The sequence below is a fragment of the Acinonyx jubatus genome, chromosome F2 (genome assembly GCF_027475565.1).
Source record: "Acinonyx jubatus isolate Ajub_Pintada_27869175 chromosome F2, VMU_Ajub_asm_v1.0, whole genome shotgun sequence".
Taxonomy (NCBI): Eukaryota; Metazoa; Chordata; class Mammalia; order Carnivora; family Felidae; genus Acinonyx; species Acinonyx jubatus.
In genome coordinates, this window is record NC_069394.1 from 6,975,853 (window position 1) to 6,995,852 (window position 20,000).

The 20,000-nt window shown below is 44.8% G+C and overlaps 1 protein-coding gene across 6 annotated transcripts in view; it reads right to left on the reverse strand.

The window, feature by feature from the left end:
• KHDRBS3 (KH RNA binding domain containing, signal transduction associated 3) overlaps positions 1-20,000 on the reverse strand; it is a 189,004-nt gene that overhangs the window by 50,453 nt on the left and 118,551 nt on the right. For all 6 annotated transcript variants that reach the window (XR_008292829.1, XR_008292828.1, XM_027063848.2 and 3 more), the window contains exon 6: positions 18,006-18,201. Coding sequence is in view for 4 of the 6 variants with exons in the window: in XM_027063848.2 (XP_026919649.2) it covers positions 18,006-18,201 (196 nt within the window). In the remaining 2 variants the exon portion in view is untranslated. The remainder of the gene's footprint in view (positions 1-18,005; positions 18,202-20,000) is intronic.

The following is a 20,000-nucleotide window of genomic DNA, read 5'->3' on the forward strand; positions in this document are numbered from 1 at the left end:
TCATCCAGCTAACCTCAGACTCTACAAAGCCTGCCAGGACCTGGGAGGGGGAACTCACTAGGTCCCTGGGGGCAGCGCTCAGACATGTCAAACAACTGTCTTTACACCTGAAATCTCTGTGTAATTTCTCACATGTGTATATTTTCTCCTAGAGAACACTGGCCCTTGTGACATGGCCCTAGGCAACACGTTGTCCTCATTTTCTGCCATGTGTCCTGAGCCCAAGGGCAATAATTACAACCGGTTTGTGTGCTGCTCCCTGCAAGTCTGTGACCACCCATCTCTGAAGAAATTTCTCACGGTGAGGCTCAAAGGACTCTCCTCTCCTACTGTATCTTCTCAGTCCTGTGAAACCAGCATCTGTCACACCCGTGTGACGCCCAGGTCGGATCGGACACACACACCTCCGCTGAGCGTGTGGCAATGACTGGCTCCCGGCCACCCCCGCTGTTGTGAACACGGATCGTGTCTTGCTTATTCTTTCACACAGGGTGGGGGCAGGGCCTGGAGCGCAGGAAGGATAGCTCGATAAATCGATGCTCATTCGATTGCTGGACGGAGTGCCTGCAGAGGAAAAAGCGTGCCAGACCCACCCCCACCCGGTCCCGACTCCTGCCCGAGCGTGCCTTCACCTATGCCCTCCCAGGGCCACTCCTCCGTGACCCCACGCGAAGACAGCGGGCGTTTATGAACTTGTTTATGCTAAGAACCTAATGCATTTGCTCTGGGAGAAGCTTAAGAGAGCTCCCGGACATCATTAAAATGCAAGCACAGATGTTTCATCTCCTTCGCTGCACTTTTCAAACAGGGCTCTGGACCTGCAAATGGGCAGCACAGGAGACACCGCCCTAATGAGATGCTAACAAACCGCTGGTCTGCACGAGGCTCTGAAGGCACCTTCACCTGGACAGAGCCCGTGCCTCTCGCCTTCCCATCCCACCGACCATTCTGCCTGCCTGGCAGGAAACCTTTATCTCCTCAGCCTCCCTCGTACATACCCCCCCCCCCCCCCGCCCCCGACTCTATTCCTAAGGTAACTAACTGCGTTAGAATCATCCAGAAGTTCTCAGCTGGACTAGTACAATATTCTAACTCATCTGCCTGGAAGAGCTTCCTTATCTAAACCCTAAACCTTCCTCCAGAATTATCCACCAAAATGCTCATCTGAGTGGGCTGGCTGCTTCCCTGCATACAAATCTCCAATTTCCACCCCTCCTGTTCCTACAAAATAAGGAACAAATTCCTAAGCCTCTCACCGTCTTGCCTCAGCAACTTACCCGAGACAGCACGGGACGAGCTTCCACACCTCCCTGAGGACCCAGAAGAAGCCTTGCCGTTTCATGCTGCAAATTCTATGTACCTGCGGTTCTTTCTGACATCCCCTTTTTTAGGCTTTCCAACAGAAGACATCAGGCTGAAATTTCACCCCTCTGTGCTTCCATGATCACTGATAACTTGCTTACACGAGGGACCTCGAATTACCCCTCTGCCTCCCTTCTTCCCTATGAGTCTGCGAGGTCCTTAAGGGTACGGCCAAGGCCTTGCTCGTTCCCTTGTATTGTCAACGTCTGGCACATAGGAGGCTTACAGTGACCGTATTGAATGAACGAATGAATGACAACAAAAATTAACTACAGGCCAAGTGGCAGGAAATAGAGCTTCTTTAGGATAAACGCAAATAAAAGAGACAGCGTAGGATAAAATGCAATACTGATTAAAATATGATGGATTTTGACGAGACCTCACCCGAATTCTTCTGTCAAATATTACCACCACTCTTGCATTCCCTATCCTCAGAGAAAAAATTCCCTTTTAAAACCCTGTGTTCTATTTCTTAAAGTCAGAACAACATTATTCAAAACAGCAAACTTGGACAAGAGGTAAATGTATATCAATATAAATTCTTGCCTCAATAAAGAAAACCTATTTATTCAATAAGCTATGCCTCTGAGTTTTTTATCTTTGATGATGAAGATGTCTACGTGGAGTTTAACTGACCGGGTGACCTGGACATTTGGTAGACGCCAGAGCTACGGGAGGAGAGACATGTTCTCCCACAGGTAGAAATTCTTCGTTTGCATACCCGACCTATAAAACTCCAACTGACACATGGCCAAATACCAAAGAAATCTTGCTTTTGAAAAGAAGAGATTTTCCAGGATGAAGGAAACGGCATGGCCTATTTTTAATTCTATTTCTGTCACAAGCAAAATCAAGCATAACATTTAAGCTGGGAAAAGCCATTTTAAACAGAAGAATTCACAAAAGACAGTGAGTGATTTTAAAAGTAATGTTTTGGTTTTGAGCCCTTTTAAAAGGAAACAATTACCCTATATAACATCTCACTCCAATTAGGGTGATATCTGGTCATTTCCAAATGCAGAAAGTTTTCATTCATAATACAGTACTAAAGCTTATTAAAATCTATAGTCTTATAATGATTGAGTTTATTAAACAAACATTAAGCTAAAAACAGTCTTTTGAGAACTGCATTTTCCCTGCGTTCTGAGTACTAATATTCTTGTCAAGTATCACCAACGACCACGAACATATCACCAAAACAGGTTATCATTAAGGACAAAAATCACAGTATTAATAACAATTCTATGTAAGAATCTTTTCCATAATCATTTAAATAAAACACCATTAACTCAACAATCCAATCATGTCCTTAGGTGGTCGTTTATGGCTATGAGGAAAATACTATGCCGCTTCTAAGGGAATCTTACAAATTCTCCCTATCGGTCTTTGGAGTCTGATGCCTGTGTTCAAGTTCCAGCTCTGCCTCTTACCAGCTGTGTGGCTTTGGGAAAATCACCTACCCTCCTCAACCTCAATTTTATAATTTGCCAAATGGCATCATAATCCATGTTCTGGCTATTCCTGATGGTTGTGGATAGATTAACCAAAAAGCACATATGAAGCTGGTTGGCACAGGGCCTGCCCAATAAAGGCAGTTTTATTTAAAGATCTATCCCTTTTAACAGTTTCAAGCTATCAGGCCAGAGAAACATCAGAGCTCTCCAGGTATTTGTCTCTTGTAGAATGTGATAAATTCTTAAAACTTTGTCTAAAACTGCAGCGTGTGCATATGCGTTCAGCAAATGCTTGTAGGAGCTGCGTGGTTCTGGACGGAGAAGGGGCTCCCCGCGATCTGAGGTGCTTCTAGCCATACTTGAACGCAGCCTGTGAAAACAGAGCCAGGTCAGCGACTCTCAGAAAGACTCTCCAGCTCTCAGGCCACCGAACCGAGACAGAATCATGTTCGTTTGCAGTGGACAAGGTGCTTGAAAATACAATAAAGGAAAATACGATAACAAAGAGGTTAACCCAGAAATTCCACAAACAAGGGAAGGCTGTGTATCGAAAATTAAAGAAAACGAAAAATCCCATGAAGCTGGAAGAAAGGGGAATTACTATATTTTATTAACGCCACACCACGCACATCATGCTGAAGATTTTCATGTCAATTTGTCCGCTCTCCTGGGACGGGGGGCGTTTGTTGAATGCCTACTGTGTGCCAGGCACTGCTGTAAGCATTGGGGATACGGTACTGAACAAACAAAACAAAGTCTCTGTCCCCCTGGGGCCTCCATTCCCAGGGGGAAGCAGACAAACAAAACCAGCCATCACAAGGACAGTAGGTTAGCACAGTGAGAGGTGCGGGAGGCTTGAGACCTGGGGGCAGCTGGAGGGGCTGTGGGCAAGGACTCAGCAGGGACTGAGGAGGACACGGGAAGGAAGTGAGAAGCTGTTTAAGCAGATGTGTTTGAGGGGGAGAGGGATATTTCAGGCGGAATGAAAAACAAGCACAAAGGTCCTGAGGTAGAGACAGCAAGGTGGAGAGAGTCGGAGGGAGGACGGGCGCCAGGTCACCTGGGGCCCGTGTGGCTTGAAGCGAAGGAGGTGCCGCCAGAGGCTTCTGGGCCGCGGGACAGTTTCCGTGGCGACCAAGGTCTGTCTTTCTGCTCCACTGACCTGACTTCCACGACAGTATTTCTTCCTTCATCTGCGTCTAATTTGCTGAAAACCATTTACTTAGTTCTTTTCTGAATTTTACAGCTTTAGAGTATCTGTTGTCTGTATTTTCCAGTTGTCTGCTTCAGCAACCAATCTTACCTTTTAACTCCTTGATTTTAAAGAACAGAGTTACTTTAAAATTTGTATCTGCTATCTGAATCTACTTTCTCTCTCTCGTTTTTTTCCTTAGCTTTTTATTTTGTCAATTTGTAATTATATATGAAAAGTTACAGAAATAATTTATCAAAGCCTATACTACGCATTTCTCCAGAGGCAATTTATATTTGCTTTGGGTGGGAGGACAGGATAATTAGCGAGTCCGGCTTAACCCTAACCCACAAGGGACTGGGACGATCAGAAAGCGTCCCGTGGGACTGTTCTTCTGAGCTCCAAGGCAAAGCCTAGGGCTTACCAACCCTCTGCATCCAAATCCGGGGGGCCTAAACTCCAATTTTTTTTAGCCTTCCCAAACTCCAGTTCAGTTCAGCTTCTCGGCCGCCTCTTAGGGAACTGGCAGAAGCCATCACAGGCCCTCTCAACCAGGGTCTCCCAGAGAATGGAGCCCGGTGCCCTAAGGCGTCTGCTGTGTGTAAGTGACCCCACTTCCCTCCTGTGTATCTGGAATGCCAGCACTTCCGGGCCATCAATTTCTCTGTTCCGAGACTCAGATGAGGAACCCCAGTTGAGAAAGGCTGCCTCACGGGCAAAACCAGTCAGAAATGCTGAGCTGGCTGCTTTGCCTTTCATTTTCGTCAAGAGGTTGGCCAGTATTTTTTGTTTGTGCTGTGTCTGCTTTTACAAACCTTCAAAGATGTTTTCTGTTTCCTGCTTTTGTTTCACCTTTCCTGGTCATTCTTAGCAAGAGGGTCTGGGGTGGATTCTCACCAATCCTCAGGATTTATTTGATTATGACCCCCCAACCCCCCCATCCCCCCCCCCCCGAAATGTAGTCTCCCTGAGAACAGGGCACCTGCCCTCTTTTCCTACCATGTCCTGCAGTGCCTGCAGGAGGTAACAGTCAATAGATGCTTTCTGAACGAATGGATAAGTGAATGAATAATTGACAGTTACGGATCTATTCACGTACTCTTCTCAGTGAGAAGATGGCCCCTGTGTGAGCGACAACTGGCCAGGAGAGAGGCATCAGGTGACTCTAGGGTCACCGTGAAGAAGAAAGGACCCCCCGGTCCACAGAAAGGCACACTTAACACACAATGCACAGCTTCCCCACAATGAAAATATAAGCCCCATACTATCAGAGTTGTATAACGTCAGCACTAAGATTTCTCCTTGCTTAGATTTCTGGGAAATCCTCAAATTATCACCTGGCCTAATAGCAGGTATGTTTCCAGGAGAAGCTACTGTTCTGTTATACACAAGAGTATCTGCTCTGTCTACCATAGCATTCCTCATACACAAACTGGTCATATTTTAAAAACCTTTTATTCAAGCATAAAAACAAGGCATCAAAAGCTACAAACCCTAAGCGTGCAGCTCGGTGAATTGTCACCAAGTAACCACAGCCATGTAACCGGCACCAGGATCAAGAACCGGAACATCAACATCCCCCCAGACACACCCCCTGCACACGTCCTCAGTCACGACAGCGTCTCCCCCCCACAGGAACCACCATCCTGGATTCCAACACCAACCCTGGGGTTTGCCTGCCGTTGAGCTTTATAGAAACAGAACCAGACTCACTACTACCTTGTGCCACGTTTCTCTCACCCACCGTTACGTGTGCGACGTGTCCACGCTGCCGGACGTGGCCACAGTTGGTTCCGTTTCGCTGCTTGAAAATTCTGGTCTGTTTCATCACACCACCCTGTGCTCACCCACCCTTGTGTGGGTGGGTATTTCGCTTCTTTCTAGTTTTTGCCTGCGCGGCTCTTTCACGCGTCCTGTGGCGCATCTCTGCACACACCTCTGTTGAGCAGCTCCTGGGAGCAGTGTCGCTGGGTCTTAGGGAAGCGTGTGTTCGGTTCTAACGGGGGGTGCCGAATATTTTTCCGAAGTCGTTGCATCAATTTACCTTCCTACAGTGGCAGATGAGAATTCCCACCGCACCCCATTCTCGTTAGCACTTGTGATTATCTTTTTAGTTATTCCGGACGGTGTGAAGAGTACCGGATCTTGTGTTTATCATACACAGCAATCCCCACCTATCCAAGGTTTCCCTCTCCGTGGCCATGGTTTCCTACGTCCACTACAGTCCGGAAGCAGCTCGTGCACCTCGTGACCCGTCGTCACGTCAACAGCAAGCTCGCGCTGCGTCCCAACACCTGTCTCATGCCCCTTGCTCTACTCCACCTCCTGGCGCAGGCCTGTCATCGTCTCCTGTCCTCACAGGAAGGAGGCCGAGGACAGCGCGGTAAGATATTTTGAGAGAAAGACCACATTCACATACTTTTATTACAGCGTACTGCAATAACTGTTTATCTTATTATAGTTATTGGTGTTCATCTCTTACTGTGCCTAATTCCTACATTACACTTAATCATGGATACATATGTATGGAAAAAACCATAGGAACCGTATCGTTTTATACCATCTGAGGTCTCAGGCATCCCCTGGGGGTCTTGGAACATAACCCCCAGAGATAAAGAGCAACTACTGTATTAATGTCCGGGGCACATTTAGCAAGGGTCTGCCCTGCAAGGCAGAGCTACTTGGTCAGCTGAAGAACTACATTTCTGAGCGAACAACAAAATTACTCACATACCACTTTTTATGTACCAGGCACCACTTGAAATACTTTCCATATGTTAATTTGTCTAATCTTCAATAACAGCCCATGTGAGAAGCACTGACGTTCCCATTTAGGAATCAGGGACTGAGGCACAGAGCAGAGAAGCGACTCACCCAAAATTACACAGCAATTGAAGACACAGCAAAGATCTGAATCTATTCAGCTTGAGTCCTGCCTCTGTTTGTAGCTATGATGATACACATATCGCTTGTCCCTATAAACACCAAGGGTTGGACCGTATATGTAATCAACTCGCCAGGATGGTGTCACACCATGAGGCCATATCTGGATGGCCAGCTGGCTGTCCACTCGTGTTACCCAACCTGACAATGTGTTTTATTTTAAACTGCTTTAGCCCTGAAGTATCTTCCAACATTCCATGTCCTGTTATGTACCTCACACTCTGTCAACAAACTGAATACAAACAAAGGTATAAAGATGATAATAAACCTCATCAATAACCCAGCACTGCCGCCCCTCTGCTGGCTGTCCCTGCACACACCGCCTCCCGTACGTGTATGGATGTGAACAGCACGTCCAGTCCTCGTGGAAATCCTTCTCGCTCTCCCTGCCTGAATGCTGTGAGCACCTGTCCCTGCTTGGTTTGCCGTCTCCCCTAGAAAGTCTTTCCACATTCCATCAAGCACATCGTATCCCTTCACTGGTCCTCTTGAAATATTCTGTATGTAAGTCAATTATAGGTGTCATAGCCTATGTTCCCCCCCCCCCCCCGTATCAAGCAAGTGAATATTGATTACTTACTACATGCTGGGCCCTGTGGATAAAAAGGCATGCACCTATCATCCATAACTTAAAATGTAATGGGAGTAATTATATGAATAAAAGAGTGATCACATTGCTCTAAGAAAAGTATTTTAAATAGGGTGTACACACAGGGATCCACAGGGTGCATACACAGAAAACCACCACCTGAAACAGGTAGGGGATTATGGGAAGATTCAAAGTCAGGGGTGATAATGGTGTTCCTTCCTAGACCTTGATCTGCTTGATGGCAAGGAATGAGGTCAATGCATGCAGCTCAGTGAACGTTTATGCGTGAGGAGAACGATACAACCAAGACGGCAGGTTCTTGTAGGTGATCCCTGATAAGAGAGGTCCATTCCAATGCTTCTAAAGTCCCCTCCCCGCCTCAGCCCTGATTCCCCTGAGGGACAGGACACCTCTATCACAGTAGCACAGATACAACCGTCATCGCTCACGCACTCGGATGGGCGAGCCTAGTTACAGAGGCAAAATGTGCTCCCACGCCATTGTGACGCTGTCACTCCAGAGCCCAGGCTCTTATATAAAATACTTCTGGTTGTTTTGTTTAAAGTACAGAGAAAAAGGAAAAAAAAAACAAACAAAAAAACCCTCTAAATACATAAGTTTAAAATCTGAAATCACTTCCCAAAGTTTTACGTTTCCAAAATAGGTCACCGTTTCAAGCAACTTAGGGAAGAGATCGGGATGTGAAGTTCCTGATAGACATTTCAAGTAAATTGCATGTGGCTCTTATTCTTGCTTCTGGTAAAATGGATGTAAAAAATTATAGAACCTTCATCTTTTCATCTAAAATAAAAAGGTGTCCCTAGGCTTTTCAATTCACATTTAAAATGCATTTTCATAAATAACCTTTTCGCAATCTGTACTCTGTTTTAATTAAATTTCTCACTATGGAAAACAAGATAATTGAAACAATTTAGAGATTAGTTAACTGTCACAAAATTATGCCAGTCGTCACTGCATTGGGAAAATCTGCCATTATACAACCGTCTTCTGTAACTGAAGTCCCCAAACTAGTCATGTAATCAAAACTTCAGGTGAGCTCTCCAAAGAACGAGGGGTATGACTTCACGGAGTCTTTAAAACAAAATCTACCCTCAAGAATTACATGTACCTTTAAAAAATATACTGTATTTGATTTTCCCCAAAGGCCTTTACTGATGTTTCCGGTCACCAAAAATTTAGAAGAGTTGATTCTTCCAGCAGCCCTGTGCCGCCATGTTATGGAGGAAGACACCGACTATGGTAGTAGCAGGGTCTCTCTCTCTTTTTTTTAATAATCTTTTTTAATATTTATTTATTTTTGAGAGAGCAACAGAGAGACAGAGCACGAGCAGGGGAGGGACAGAGAGAGAGGGAGACGCAGAATCCGAAGCAGGCTCCAGGCTCCGAGCTGTCTGCACAGATTCCGACACGGGGCTCGAACCCCCAGACCGCGAGATCGTGACCTGAGCCGAAGTGGGAAGCCCGACCGACTGACCCACCCGGGCACCCCAGACGCGCTTCCCTTAAAGCAAGTTTCATCTTCCACAGCTCTAATGAGTCGTGGTGCCAGAGAATGGGCAGAAAAGACATGTGTGCTTGCAAAACATGAGGTTTAGATTCCTGCTCCCATTCAAAACTGTCTCTGACTTTTTAAACCTGGATTAAGTTAACTATTGGCAGATGGCCTATGAGGAAGCACCCGACAGCAGGTGCAGTAAGACAGGATCGAGAAGCTCTATCTCCTCATTTCAAGGCCTGTCTCCAGGGCAGAGCACAGGCTCCCTGAGAGCCCTTGGTCTGCCAGGCCTCCCCTTGCCTCTCTCAAAGAGGCACTGCCGCATCACAGGGGCAATGCTGGACAATTCCACATTCTGTTCAGTCCACAGCTCAGCTGGATAATCCGAGCATATCAAGTGCCTGCGGAGAGCTTCCATATTCTGGTAAAGTTGTAGGACTTCATCTAGAGTGCCCTCCCACGTTTACCTTTAAAGGTGATCGAGCCATCAACTAAGCCTCCAAGACTTAGAATGATTACACATGAGGACACTGGGATATCACCGAATGGCACATAGTTCCTATGAATAAATAGATGGCAGACACAGCCATAATTCACTGAGTTGGAAAATAATATGATTAAAATTTCTAAGACAATTTGAGTTTATACATCTTGAATAGTGAGTATGCCTTTGGAAAAAGAAATCTCATTTTTTAAAACATTTTCCAAAACGTCCGTTCTAGAATTCAAACGACTCAGAGCCACTCACTTTCACTTTTAGCTTCTCTCATTAAAATTTAGTTTGCTTTGTTTATTCTGTTTATTTCTTTTTAGTATCAAGATTTCTATTTTATGAAAATGTAATTCCTCCTTAGAAAAAGCTTCTCTAGGGTGACACTGGGAACCAAGTAAGTTTCAGAAAACAATCAATTACAGAATTCTGAAGTTGGAAAGGAAGTCAGGCCAGTGTCTGACCTAACCTGCTCATTTGTTGGGTCAAGTACCCTCACCTGTACTTAGCAGTTACAGACACTAAAGCCCAAAAGGATTAAACACTTTGCATAAGAGGGAAACAATGGTGATACTGATAAGAAGGGGGATAAGAAACCAAGTATGTATTGCATCTGTCAGAATAACATTCTCTTTATCAAACTGTATTCTTTCACATTAGTTCACTAAATGAGCCATGTTATGTTTGCTAAAATTGGCTTGAGATACTTAATTTTACTTCACTAAGTATGTGTAACAGTGCATGGGACACATGAAATGACACAATTAGTTGACAGTAATAAAGGCCAGCCTCTGCATGTTTATTTATTATCTCTAAAATGTCAGGCCCTGTGACAGGCTCTGCGCAAACAAAGATGGAAGGGGAAGGGGAAGGGGAAGGGGAGGGAAGTAAAAGAAAAGACAGTTCCTGCCCTCAAGAAATCCACAGTCTACTGGAGACAAAACGAGCAAGCAGACACAGAGGTAGGTCTAAAGAGCACCAAAGATGCCACTAACAGTGTCTGATCAGGACCAGGAAGGCTTCACAACAGGAGAATAAACAGTCAAAAGAGTGTGCGTGGACAAAACAAGAAAGGCATTCGAAGAGAATCAACAGCACATGCAAAGCGTTCAAGTCCCTACTGTGCTGAGGGAACCACAACAGATACCCACAGAACGTAAAATGGTCATGTGGGGACAGCAGAGGGTTAGCAGGCTGAACAGTCAGGCAGGACACTCAAGAAGGCCTTCGGAGGTCACGGAGCAGAATCTCACACTTATCCTTTTAAAATTCTAAACTAGTTTTTACGTCTGGAGCTGGCAGGCAGTAGCATTATCAGACTACAGATACCAGAACGTACTCTATAAGGAGTATGAATAATACGTCATTTAAGGGAAAGAACCAAACTAGGACAAGGCTTTGGGCAAAGGTGCGACTCAGCAGGCTACGGCAATCGTCAACAGGTCTGTCTGTACGTGCATTCGTGTGTCCATCTGAACAACCAGCATTTACTGAAAGAGGACTATGTGTTGGGCGGAAGGAAACACAGGAGTGGACAGAGATTTAAAGGGAGTGCCAAGGGCGACATGAAGACCAAGGGCGGCACCGCAGACGGACGGCGGCAGGTTGGGGAAGTGGGTGCGGTCACCCACTGGGGTGACCCGGAGGCTGGGAGGGACGGAGATCTCCTAAGGAGGGCCAGCACCTTCACTAAAGCCGCCGTCACGGGAGGAGCTGGAGACCGAACAGCTACGCAGCCGTGAGAAGACCTGGCTCCCTGTCTGATTACAGGGAACTACGAAGAGGCGCGGACGACAGCCCGGAGCCTGGGGGTGTGGCGGTGCCTCCACCACGACCTGCCTCCGTGAGCCTCCGGGCTGGCCCAAACCACAGCTGTGACAGCGCCGTGGGCACGCACGCAGGGAGAGAGGACACAGGAAGCGGACACCGCGGGGCAGGGCGTGCAAGGGAGAGGCCTGGCTTGGAGATTTAGATCCAGTCGCTGTTAACATACAAATGTTGGGGGAGATCACGGCAACGGACGACAGTGTTCAGAGACGGTAAAAGGCGCTGAGTGTTTACGGAACACGCACCTACTTGGATTGTGTGTTTGCTTGGCACGCGGAGCCTGAAGTAATTTATCAAAAACAGTTTCATTCTAGAAATTCATAGGTAACTTGGGCTCTGCCAGGACGCATCACACGTCCTTGCGCATAATTATACCAACATTTTGAATCGTTACAGTGCTCTCTTTGAATATATTCTGGGTTATACTAATTACCAGTTATTTAATTATTTGGACACAACTAATGAATCAATGTCATTTTGGGGAAGAGGTGCTTCTTGTTCTCAAAAAAGAGCTGAGAAGTTACAGACAGTAATGATGTCTGATTTTATGAAGTTAAAAGTGGAGAAGGTCCCAATTGATACTCAAATGGTTGAAAACACATCCATTATCTGTTTTCTCCTTTTCTGGGGGGAAAAAAAAAAAAAAAAAGCTAATCATGTTGAATTGTCTTGTTTTCTTAAGAGACCAGCACTCAGGGACAGAAGGATCTGGTCTCACCGGTGGTGAGCTGGCCCGTTCTACACAAGCGGCTACCGTGTGTCACCTGCACTCCTGTCACAAAAATCTTCCCCGGCCCAACAAACCTACTTGCTGATGGATGTTCTTCTCAAGGACGCATACTCAGGGAATATTTGGTGATAGGGATTGTGATGAAGAAGAGTCGGCTCAGATGATATTACAAATGATCAAGTATCTTCACAAACACACCGTGAGAAAAATCAAATTTCAATAGGCACATTTTGACAAGGAAATACCTTCAAATTATCAGGCTTTCTCACTGGGGCTAATCAGGCATATTCTTTTTTTTTTTTTTAATGTTTATTTATTTTTGACAGAGAGAGAGTGAGAGAGAGAGAGAGACAGAGCATGAGCGGGGGAGGGGCAGAGAGAGAGGGAGACACAAAATCCGAAGCAGGCTCCAGGTTCCAAGCAGGCAGCACAGAGCCCAACGCGGGGCTCGAACTCACAGACCGCGAGATCATGATCTGAGCCGAAGTCAGACGCTCAACCGACTCAGCCACCCAGGCGCCCCTTATCAGGCATATTCTTACAACCAGCATACTGCAACCACTCACTAAAAATTGTAACATACATCATTCACGGAGTTTTGAGCCTAACACAAAGTTGGAATCTTTCACTGCAGGGCACGTACTCTGAAGAATATGGCGGGTTTTCGGGACTGACACGCGTGTTTTCTCAAAACAGCAGCAGCTGTGGCAGGATCTGAACGAACAGGATTCTACCCCCTTTTTTGTTTAAATAAGCAACGTTTTTGCCTTTTATTCTGGACACGACGGCCTCCAATACTAATGTTAAATGGAAGTTAAAATGAAAAGCAAATTGAATTGGTTAGATATAACCAAACAAATTGACGGAAATAAAGCATTTATCACGAAGAATGTATTGCAAGGAAGACTTTAGAACTTGCACTTCTGAGTTCCCAAGGAATGACAAGTCTTTTTTCAAGAGTTACAGATGCTCTGAAACTCTTAACAAAAAATACTACTTTTCTTTTTGCCAATAAATAGGATAATATTGCTGTTGATTATTTTTAAAAATCCTAAGCCCATCCTGTTCTTCCTAATTATTCTCAATTTCCATTCATCTACCTACAGTAGCTTAAGACCAGGGGCTGATTACCCTGAAAGGGGTCACAGGGGTCACCCATCACCCCCACACTCCTAAGGAGGGTAACATGCCACATTCTTCTCCAAAGATGAGAACAGCCTATAATCCCAGCTGGTAGAGTTTTTAATAAAACACTGACTGTTGGGGAGAGAAGACAGGCCTTGAATTTGGAATCCCGCCTCTGTGCCTCCTTTATCACCCATGTGACTCTGGGCAAGACATTTAACTTCCCCAACCCTAAACTCTCATTTGTACAATAGGATCCTAATATCTCACTGAGTGGCCACGAGAACATGACATGACATATAGGAAAGTGCCCTGTGGAGAGTGGTTTCTCGTTAAATATCCTATCCCATCACTCTGGAAAGTTCGTTCTTCTACTGAGAGGAGATCTTTAGCATGTGACTCAGGAGCTACACACAGAACCAGTCTTCTCTCGTTGTTACCTGTAACTGCCTTTTGAACACCAGAAGACAAGGATAACTGAGGCAAGATGTTTTTTCAAATGCCAACTATCATACTTCTTCCCACCGGAAGGTTACAGTAATGACTTGGAAAAGATCAATGGTCACCCTCATTAGGAAAATTTACCAGGTCTCTAATCCAGTAAAGATTTACTTAGTGTATACAATGTGCCAAAAACTATGCTAGTGTCTAGACATCAGTTAAGAGACACGGTGTTTTCCCTAGAAGTTTATAATCTTCTGAGAAACAGATGTATACTAACTAATGACTGCATTATAGAGCTGTCTGCTAATAATTAAGTTCTCTATAAATTGCTAAGTGAGTAAAAACGAAAACCACACAGGAGGCATCTTGGGTGGGTTCTCCACACCGTGGCAATTTTTAAAAACTCAGTCTTGAGAACATTCATTCATTCATTCATTCAGCAAACATTTGTTAAAGACCTCCTATGTGCCAAATACACATCAGGTGCTGGGAATATAAAGGTGAATGCAAGTGAGGGATCCATACTCTCGGAGGTTAGAAGCTAATTTATGATCATTCTAGTTCAATGGGATAATTGTCTTAAAGATTAACTTCAACTTTCTCACTTGCCACATGAATGAATTAACTATTTGAGGCGGTTACAGGATCCTACGCTTTCTAAGTCGGGTATCTTTCGGTGCACCCACTTAATCTAAAATCCTACAAGCAAACAAATTTCCTCGTTTAAAATTATGATTGCTTTCCCCTTCTCATGCTCCAAAGCTAAGCATGTTGTGATTAATCTTCAGGATTTCAAACGGGACCAACGGCCAATGTCTGGGAATACGCCAGATGCTGCAAGGCTGTATTTAGAGGGAGTGGAAGTAAGAAATTAAATTCAAGTCAGGTGAGGAAACGAAGAGGGGTCAAAAGCACACGCCGTGAGGCAAGGAGGCTATCTCCTCCTCACACCAGACCCCAATACTGTTGGCTGTGCACAGCGTCCAGCTACTGAAGCTTTCACTATACCACCGTGGAGGGCTTGTAAAATGCTAGGGGAGACATGGAAAATCCTTGTTATTGGCTATGAACTTCAATAAGTATTCCCAAGAGCAACAGATACAAATTAAGAGAGAAAGGTATAGTACATAATCTAAACTCTCCATGGAAGTAATTCAATTCGAGGAAGCAAGTGCACTCAGGATAGTGCAGCTGACCCCTGAGCAGTGTGAGGTAAGCAGCGTTGACCCCATGCAGTTGAAAATATGTGTGTGTAACATCTGACCACCCAAAAACCTAACTAATGGGGGCGCCTGGGTGGCTTGGTCGGTTAAGCGTTTGACTTCGGCTCAGGTCATGATCTCGCAATTCATGGGTTCAAGCCCCGTGTCGGGTCCTGTGCTGACAGCTCAGAGCCTGGACCCTGCTTCAGATTCTGTGTCTCCTTCTCCCTCTTTCCCTCCCCTGCTTGCACTCTCTCTCTCTCTCTCTCTCAAAAATAAACATTACAAAAAATTCAAAACTCTAACTACTAATAAATAGCCTACTGCTGACCAGAAGTCTTACCAATAACAGAAAGAGTTGATTAGCACATACTTTGTATGTTGTGTGTATTATATACTGTACTCTTACGATAAAGTAACCCAGAGAAAAGAAGGTATCATTAAGAAAATCATAAGGAAGAGAAAATACACTTATAGTAATGTACTGTAATTATCAGGAAAATCCACACATGGCTGGACCCATGCAGTCCAAACCTGTGTTGGTCGAGCATCAGCAGTATTTCTTTTGTGCGTGTGTCCTACTCCACTACCTACAGCACACTCTCAAAGCAGTCACGTGTGCAAGAGTTACTGCATGAACTTGATGAAACCGCCAGGGCCACACTCCAGGTAAATTCAAACCAAGACAGCTAACGTGGTCATCGGTTATTTGAAGGCAACACTGTCGCGTGGCAGAAAGGCAACCATGTTGGAACCGCGGCCGCGGCGACAGTTAGTGCCTGGACGAGGGCCAGGCGAGGGGGGGCAGCCGAACAGTGAAGGCCACCTTTCTCCTACAAGCTCTCCAGCCCTGTCTGCTCCTGAAAGCATACAAGTGTCCTTCTGCACGGCCCCTGTCCCATCATCCACTGCAGTGAATGGAAAGGGGGGCGAATTAACGCAAGACGGTACTTTTCAGAACAATCGTTACAATGCCTTTCCCATTTGTTCATTTATCAATAAAAATCAGAGCTACAAATAGAAAAAGAAACAAGTGCCTTAAATTTCTCCCTCCCTTTCCTCCCCTGGACTTGAGCCTTTCAAGAAATATTTACCTGTATTCATCTAATTTCATCCTAGAAATCATTTTTTTAAAAAATTATTTATCTTGAGTGAGAGAGAGAGCTTGTGTGAACACAAGCAGGGAAGGGGCAGAGAGCAAGGGGGAGAGAGACTCTCCAACAGGCTCCCCGCTGCCAACACAGAGCCTGATGCGGGACTCAGTCTCACGAACTGGGAGATCGTGACCTGAACCCAAATGGAGAGTCAGATACTTAACAGACTGAGCCACCCAGTCGCTCCTAATTTCATTCCAGACTGACTGGGGTGTACACACCGAGAGAGAGGACATGCATCTCGTTCACACAGCAGGAATTCAGTAGATCTTCTTGAGCGGAAAGGTGAAGTAATGAGTGGGAAGAAGGCAACAGCTCTTTCTGAAATGTGATTATGAAGCCACACAAGGACCTTGCCTGACTCATACCACATGGATGGTGCAGTGGGCCCAGGATCCGGGTTGTCCACACCCTCTGCCTGACAATTACGGCAGCACCATCCAGCCAGAACCCCATTAATCCAAACCCGAGAGAACTCAACGTAAGCTGAGCTGGAAAACCAAAGACACAGGCCCTACGAAGAGAAACTGAATAGCACTTTCTTCCCTTTGTAGTCTCTGCTATTTGCAAGGCACTCTGCATTTGTGGGAGAGCTTGAGGCATGATGATTACTGTCATTTGGTGGGAATACTGGGAAACAGGAACATGTCAAACTGTAAGGAAAACAAGGAGAAGAAGTGGAGGCCACGTCCTTCTCCAACTGAACAGCAAAATGGCGAAAGTACCGTGGGATTTATTTGTTGAGTATAATTCGCTGAGTTCCCAGGAGCCACTCTCTGCCAGGTATGGAGAGACAGAGGCTAACAGTCCCTGCCCCTCCAGAAGTCGTTGTGTAGGTGGGAAAGAGACACGTGACTGAGACACATGACCTCAGCAGTAACACTCAATACATCAGCTCCCACCTCCTCTGAATTCCCCTCATGAGAGCTGAGCTAGGTCTAGCAAGACAGACAGGAAGTACGAGATGAGATTCCAGGCAGAGAAAGCAGCACGAGGAAAGCTCTGGAAGCTTGAGGGGACACAGCATATTCAGGGAATTACAAAAAGTTCAGTTCGCCCAGGGCGAAGACTGCTCTTTCCAGTGGCTGTGGACCAAGCTGCAGATGTTGTCTGTGGCCCAGAGAGTTAATGCAGACTTTTAGACACCGTGCAAAGGGGTGCCGAGCACCCAGCAAGAAATTTCCCTGACTTAAAACATGAGAGCCCATCGGCTCTTGCTTTTAGCCTCGTCACCGCTTCTCCTTCCTTGACAACAGCTCGTGCATTTTTTCTTTAATACTTTCAGCCAGTAATAAGAAACATCTATCCACTACTTATTTTCCTTATTTATGTTAAACTCAGAGGTCAGAGGAAGAATCCCAGGCGGGTTGTATTCTTATTAAAAAACTCCTCTGCCCTTCCCCTCCACCTAGTTTTCACGGATATATTTTCTTTCTTTCATGTTAAGTCTATGAACCATATCAAAGAATTATTGAATGGTAAGTGGAAAAACTAATTTGCATTAATATAAAAAAATTGGGAACTTTTGTTTTCTTTGCTGAAAAACATTTCAACTATGAATCCATATTCAGCAGCAGCCCTTCAGAGGAAACACTTGAGGGTGAAAACAACTTGGTATGTGGAAGTGATTATTTTTTAAATGATTGGGTTACTCAGAGGCAATCTGGAGTGGACTATGAATAAATGTGACTTCAAAGTCCTGTAAGAGCTCGATAACGTGTCTCCTTGATCCTGGTCTTGAACCTTCCCACTGGCCCCAATTCATCTTCCCTATCTTAGCTGTAAGCTACCTGATCTGAGAGATTATTTCTTTTTCATTTCTTATACTTCAAGTACCACATCTTATTTAGCACTCGATAAATGTTTGCTGAACTGAGGTGGAATGTTCAAGAACCACAACAAGGTAAGGGGGGGCCGCTGGTTACAACATGCAATGCTATGTGAGGATTGCGTCAATCACATGACACCTTTACTTACATAATCTCCGTAGGTCTCTTGTGTTGGGGGTGGCGGCGGAGGTCTGTACCCAGTTGGGGGCACTCCTCTTGCTCTGGGAGTGAGAAGCCCTCTTCCCCGACTCACTGGCCCTCGGGTGGAAAGGACTCCTCTGGAAGCCGGCGTCCCTCGTGGTACACCAACTCCAACTGGCCGGGCTGTGACTCCTCCCCTTCCCCTGTAAGCAAGAGGGTCAAGTTAGCAATCTTCATCATAGTCTCTACCATTCCATGGTTCACATGCATTTATACCTCAGAAAAATCAATGTCCCATATTTCTGTAAAAAGAAACAAGGAAACCACACACAAAGTAAAAACTAAAGCAAATGAGAAACAGCTATCTACCAAAAGGAAGCCAAGTCACTTAGGCAGCTTATCCAGCAGCGATAAATATAATAACATCAAAGCATCCCCAAGACTCAATTTCTGGCTAAAATACAGAGTAGGAAGCTATGGACATCTGGGAAGGCTGCATCCACTCAGGACCCAGGCCGGGGTCACATCCAACCTCCATGCCAACACTATGAGCTGGGCTGCATTCTGCTTATCTATCAACAAGGAAACTGAGGCTGGAGAGATCTTCAAACTGAGAATACATAACTAGCAAAGCTAGGGACCAAAATATACATCAGAGTGCCATGAAAGAGAAAATTAAATGTACCTTCCCAAATAATGTATCTACCACAGAGTAATTTAAAATACCATTCTTTTTTTGTTAAACACCCTTCTCAAGCTGAATAAACAGATACTTTCTGAAGTAGAATTCAACATGTGTATTTATGTATTTCTAACATAAAATATGAGATTTCAAGTCAGAGAGCAAGGAAGGAGGCTGTACCAAGAATAGCCCAAAAAAACAAAAACCTGAGAAAATGTGCAAGGTCTATGAAGAAATGAGAGAAAAATGAGGCTAAGACAGAGAATAAAAGATGTGGCCTCATCCATCTCCCACAGACAACATCCCCCAAATAAAGAGAACTGTCATAGATAACATGGCTGCCTGCGCATCTCCAATCTCCTTCTTTAGTTTCATTGGGATAGCAAATACACTGCTAAAGACTTAACAGAGAAAATTAACAAAACCAAAAGCTGGTTCTTTGAAAGGTTCAATAAAATTGATAAACCTCTAGATGTGCTAAACAAGAAAAATAAACAGTATCAGAAATGAGAGAGGGTCATCACTACTGACCCCAAGGACATTAAAGGATACGAAAAGAAGATTAGAAACAATTTTAGGCTCAAGAAATGTGTTAACTTAGATGAAATGCACCAGTTCCTTGAAATATACAAATAACTAAATCCCACAAGTAGATAATTAAATAATCTGAAATATCTATTAAAGAACTTTAATAAAAGAGTAATAATCTTAAAGAAAAAAAAGCACCAGACTCCAATGGAATTCACTGAATGAATTCTTTCATATATTAAAGAAAGAAAGAATATCGGTTCTCTACAATCTCTTCCAGAAAATAAAAATCAGAGGGAATACTTCCTTAACTCCTTCTATGAAGCTGGTCATTGCAAGTGCCTCCTGAAATTACTCCTGCATTACTACTCAGACACTGGGCCAATGGGGAGGACAGAAGTAACTGGTCTCTGCTTAGTCCTGAACCCTGGTGGGGACCTAGCAGAGGAGGCACCTCTCAAGATCTTTTTTCTAAGTCCCCTTCTGGGAGCCACAACTGGCCAGAGGGTTGGGTGGGGGGAACATGGGGGTCTAGAGAGGATGTCACAGAACTGGCCTAGCTGATATCTGACCTCCCCAAGAAGAGATATGTCATCCAAGGGGGAACAAGGATAAGGCTCTCTGATAACCAAAGCCATTAAAGACTTTAAGAAATGGGGGGAAGAAAAACAACAACAACCCATAAATCATGATCTTTTTAAGAACAAAGGTGTACAATTCCTCAAAAATAGTAGCAAATTAAATCCAACAATATATCAAAAAATTATATACCATGACCAAATGGGATTTATT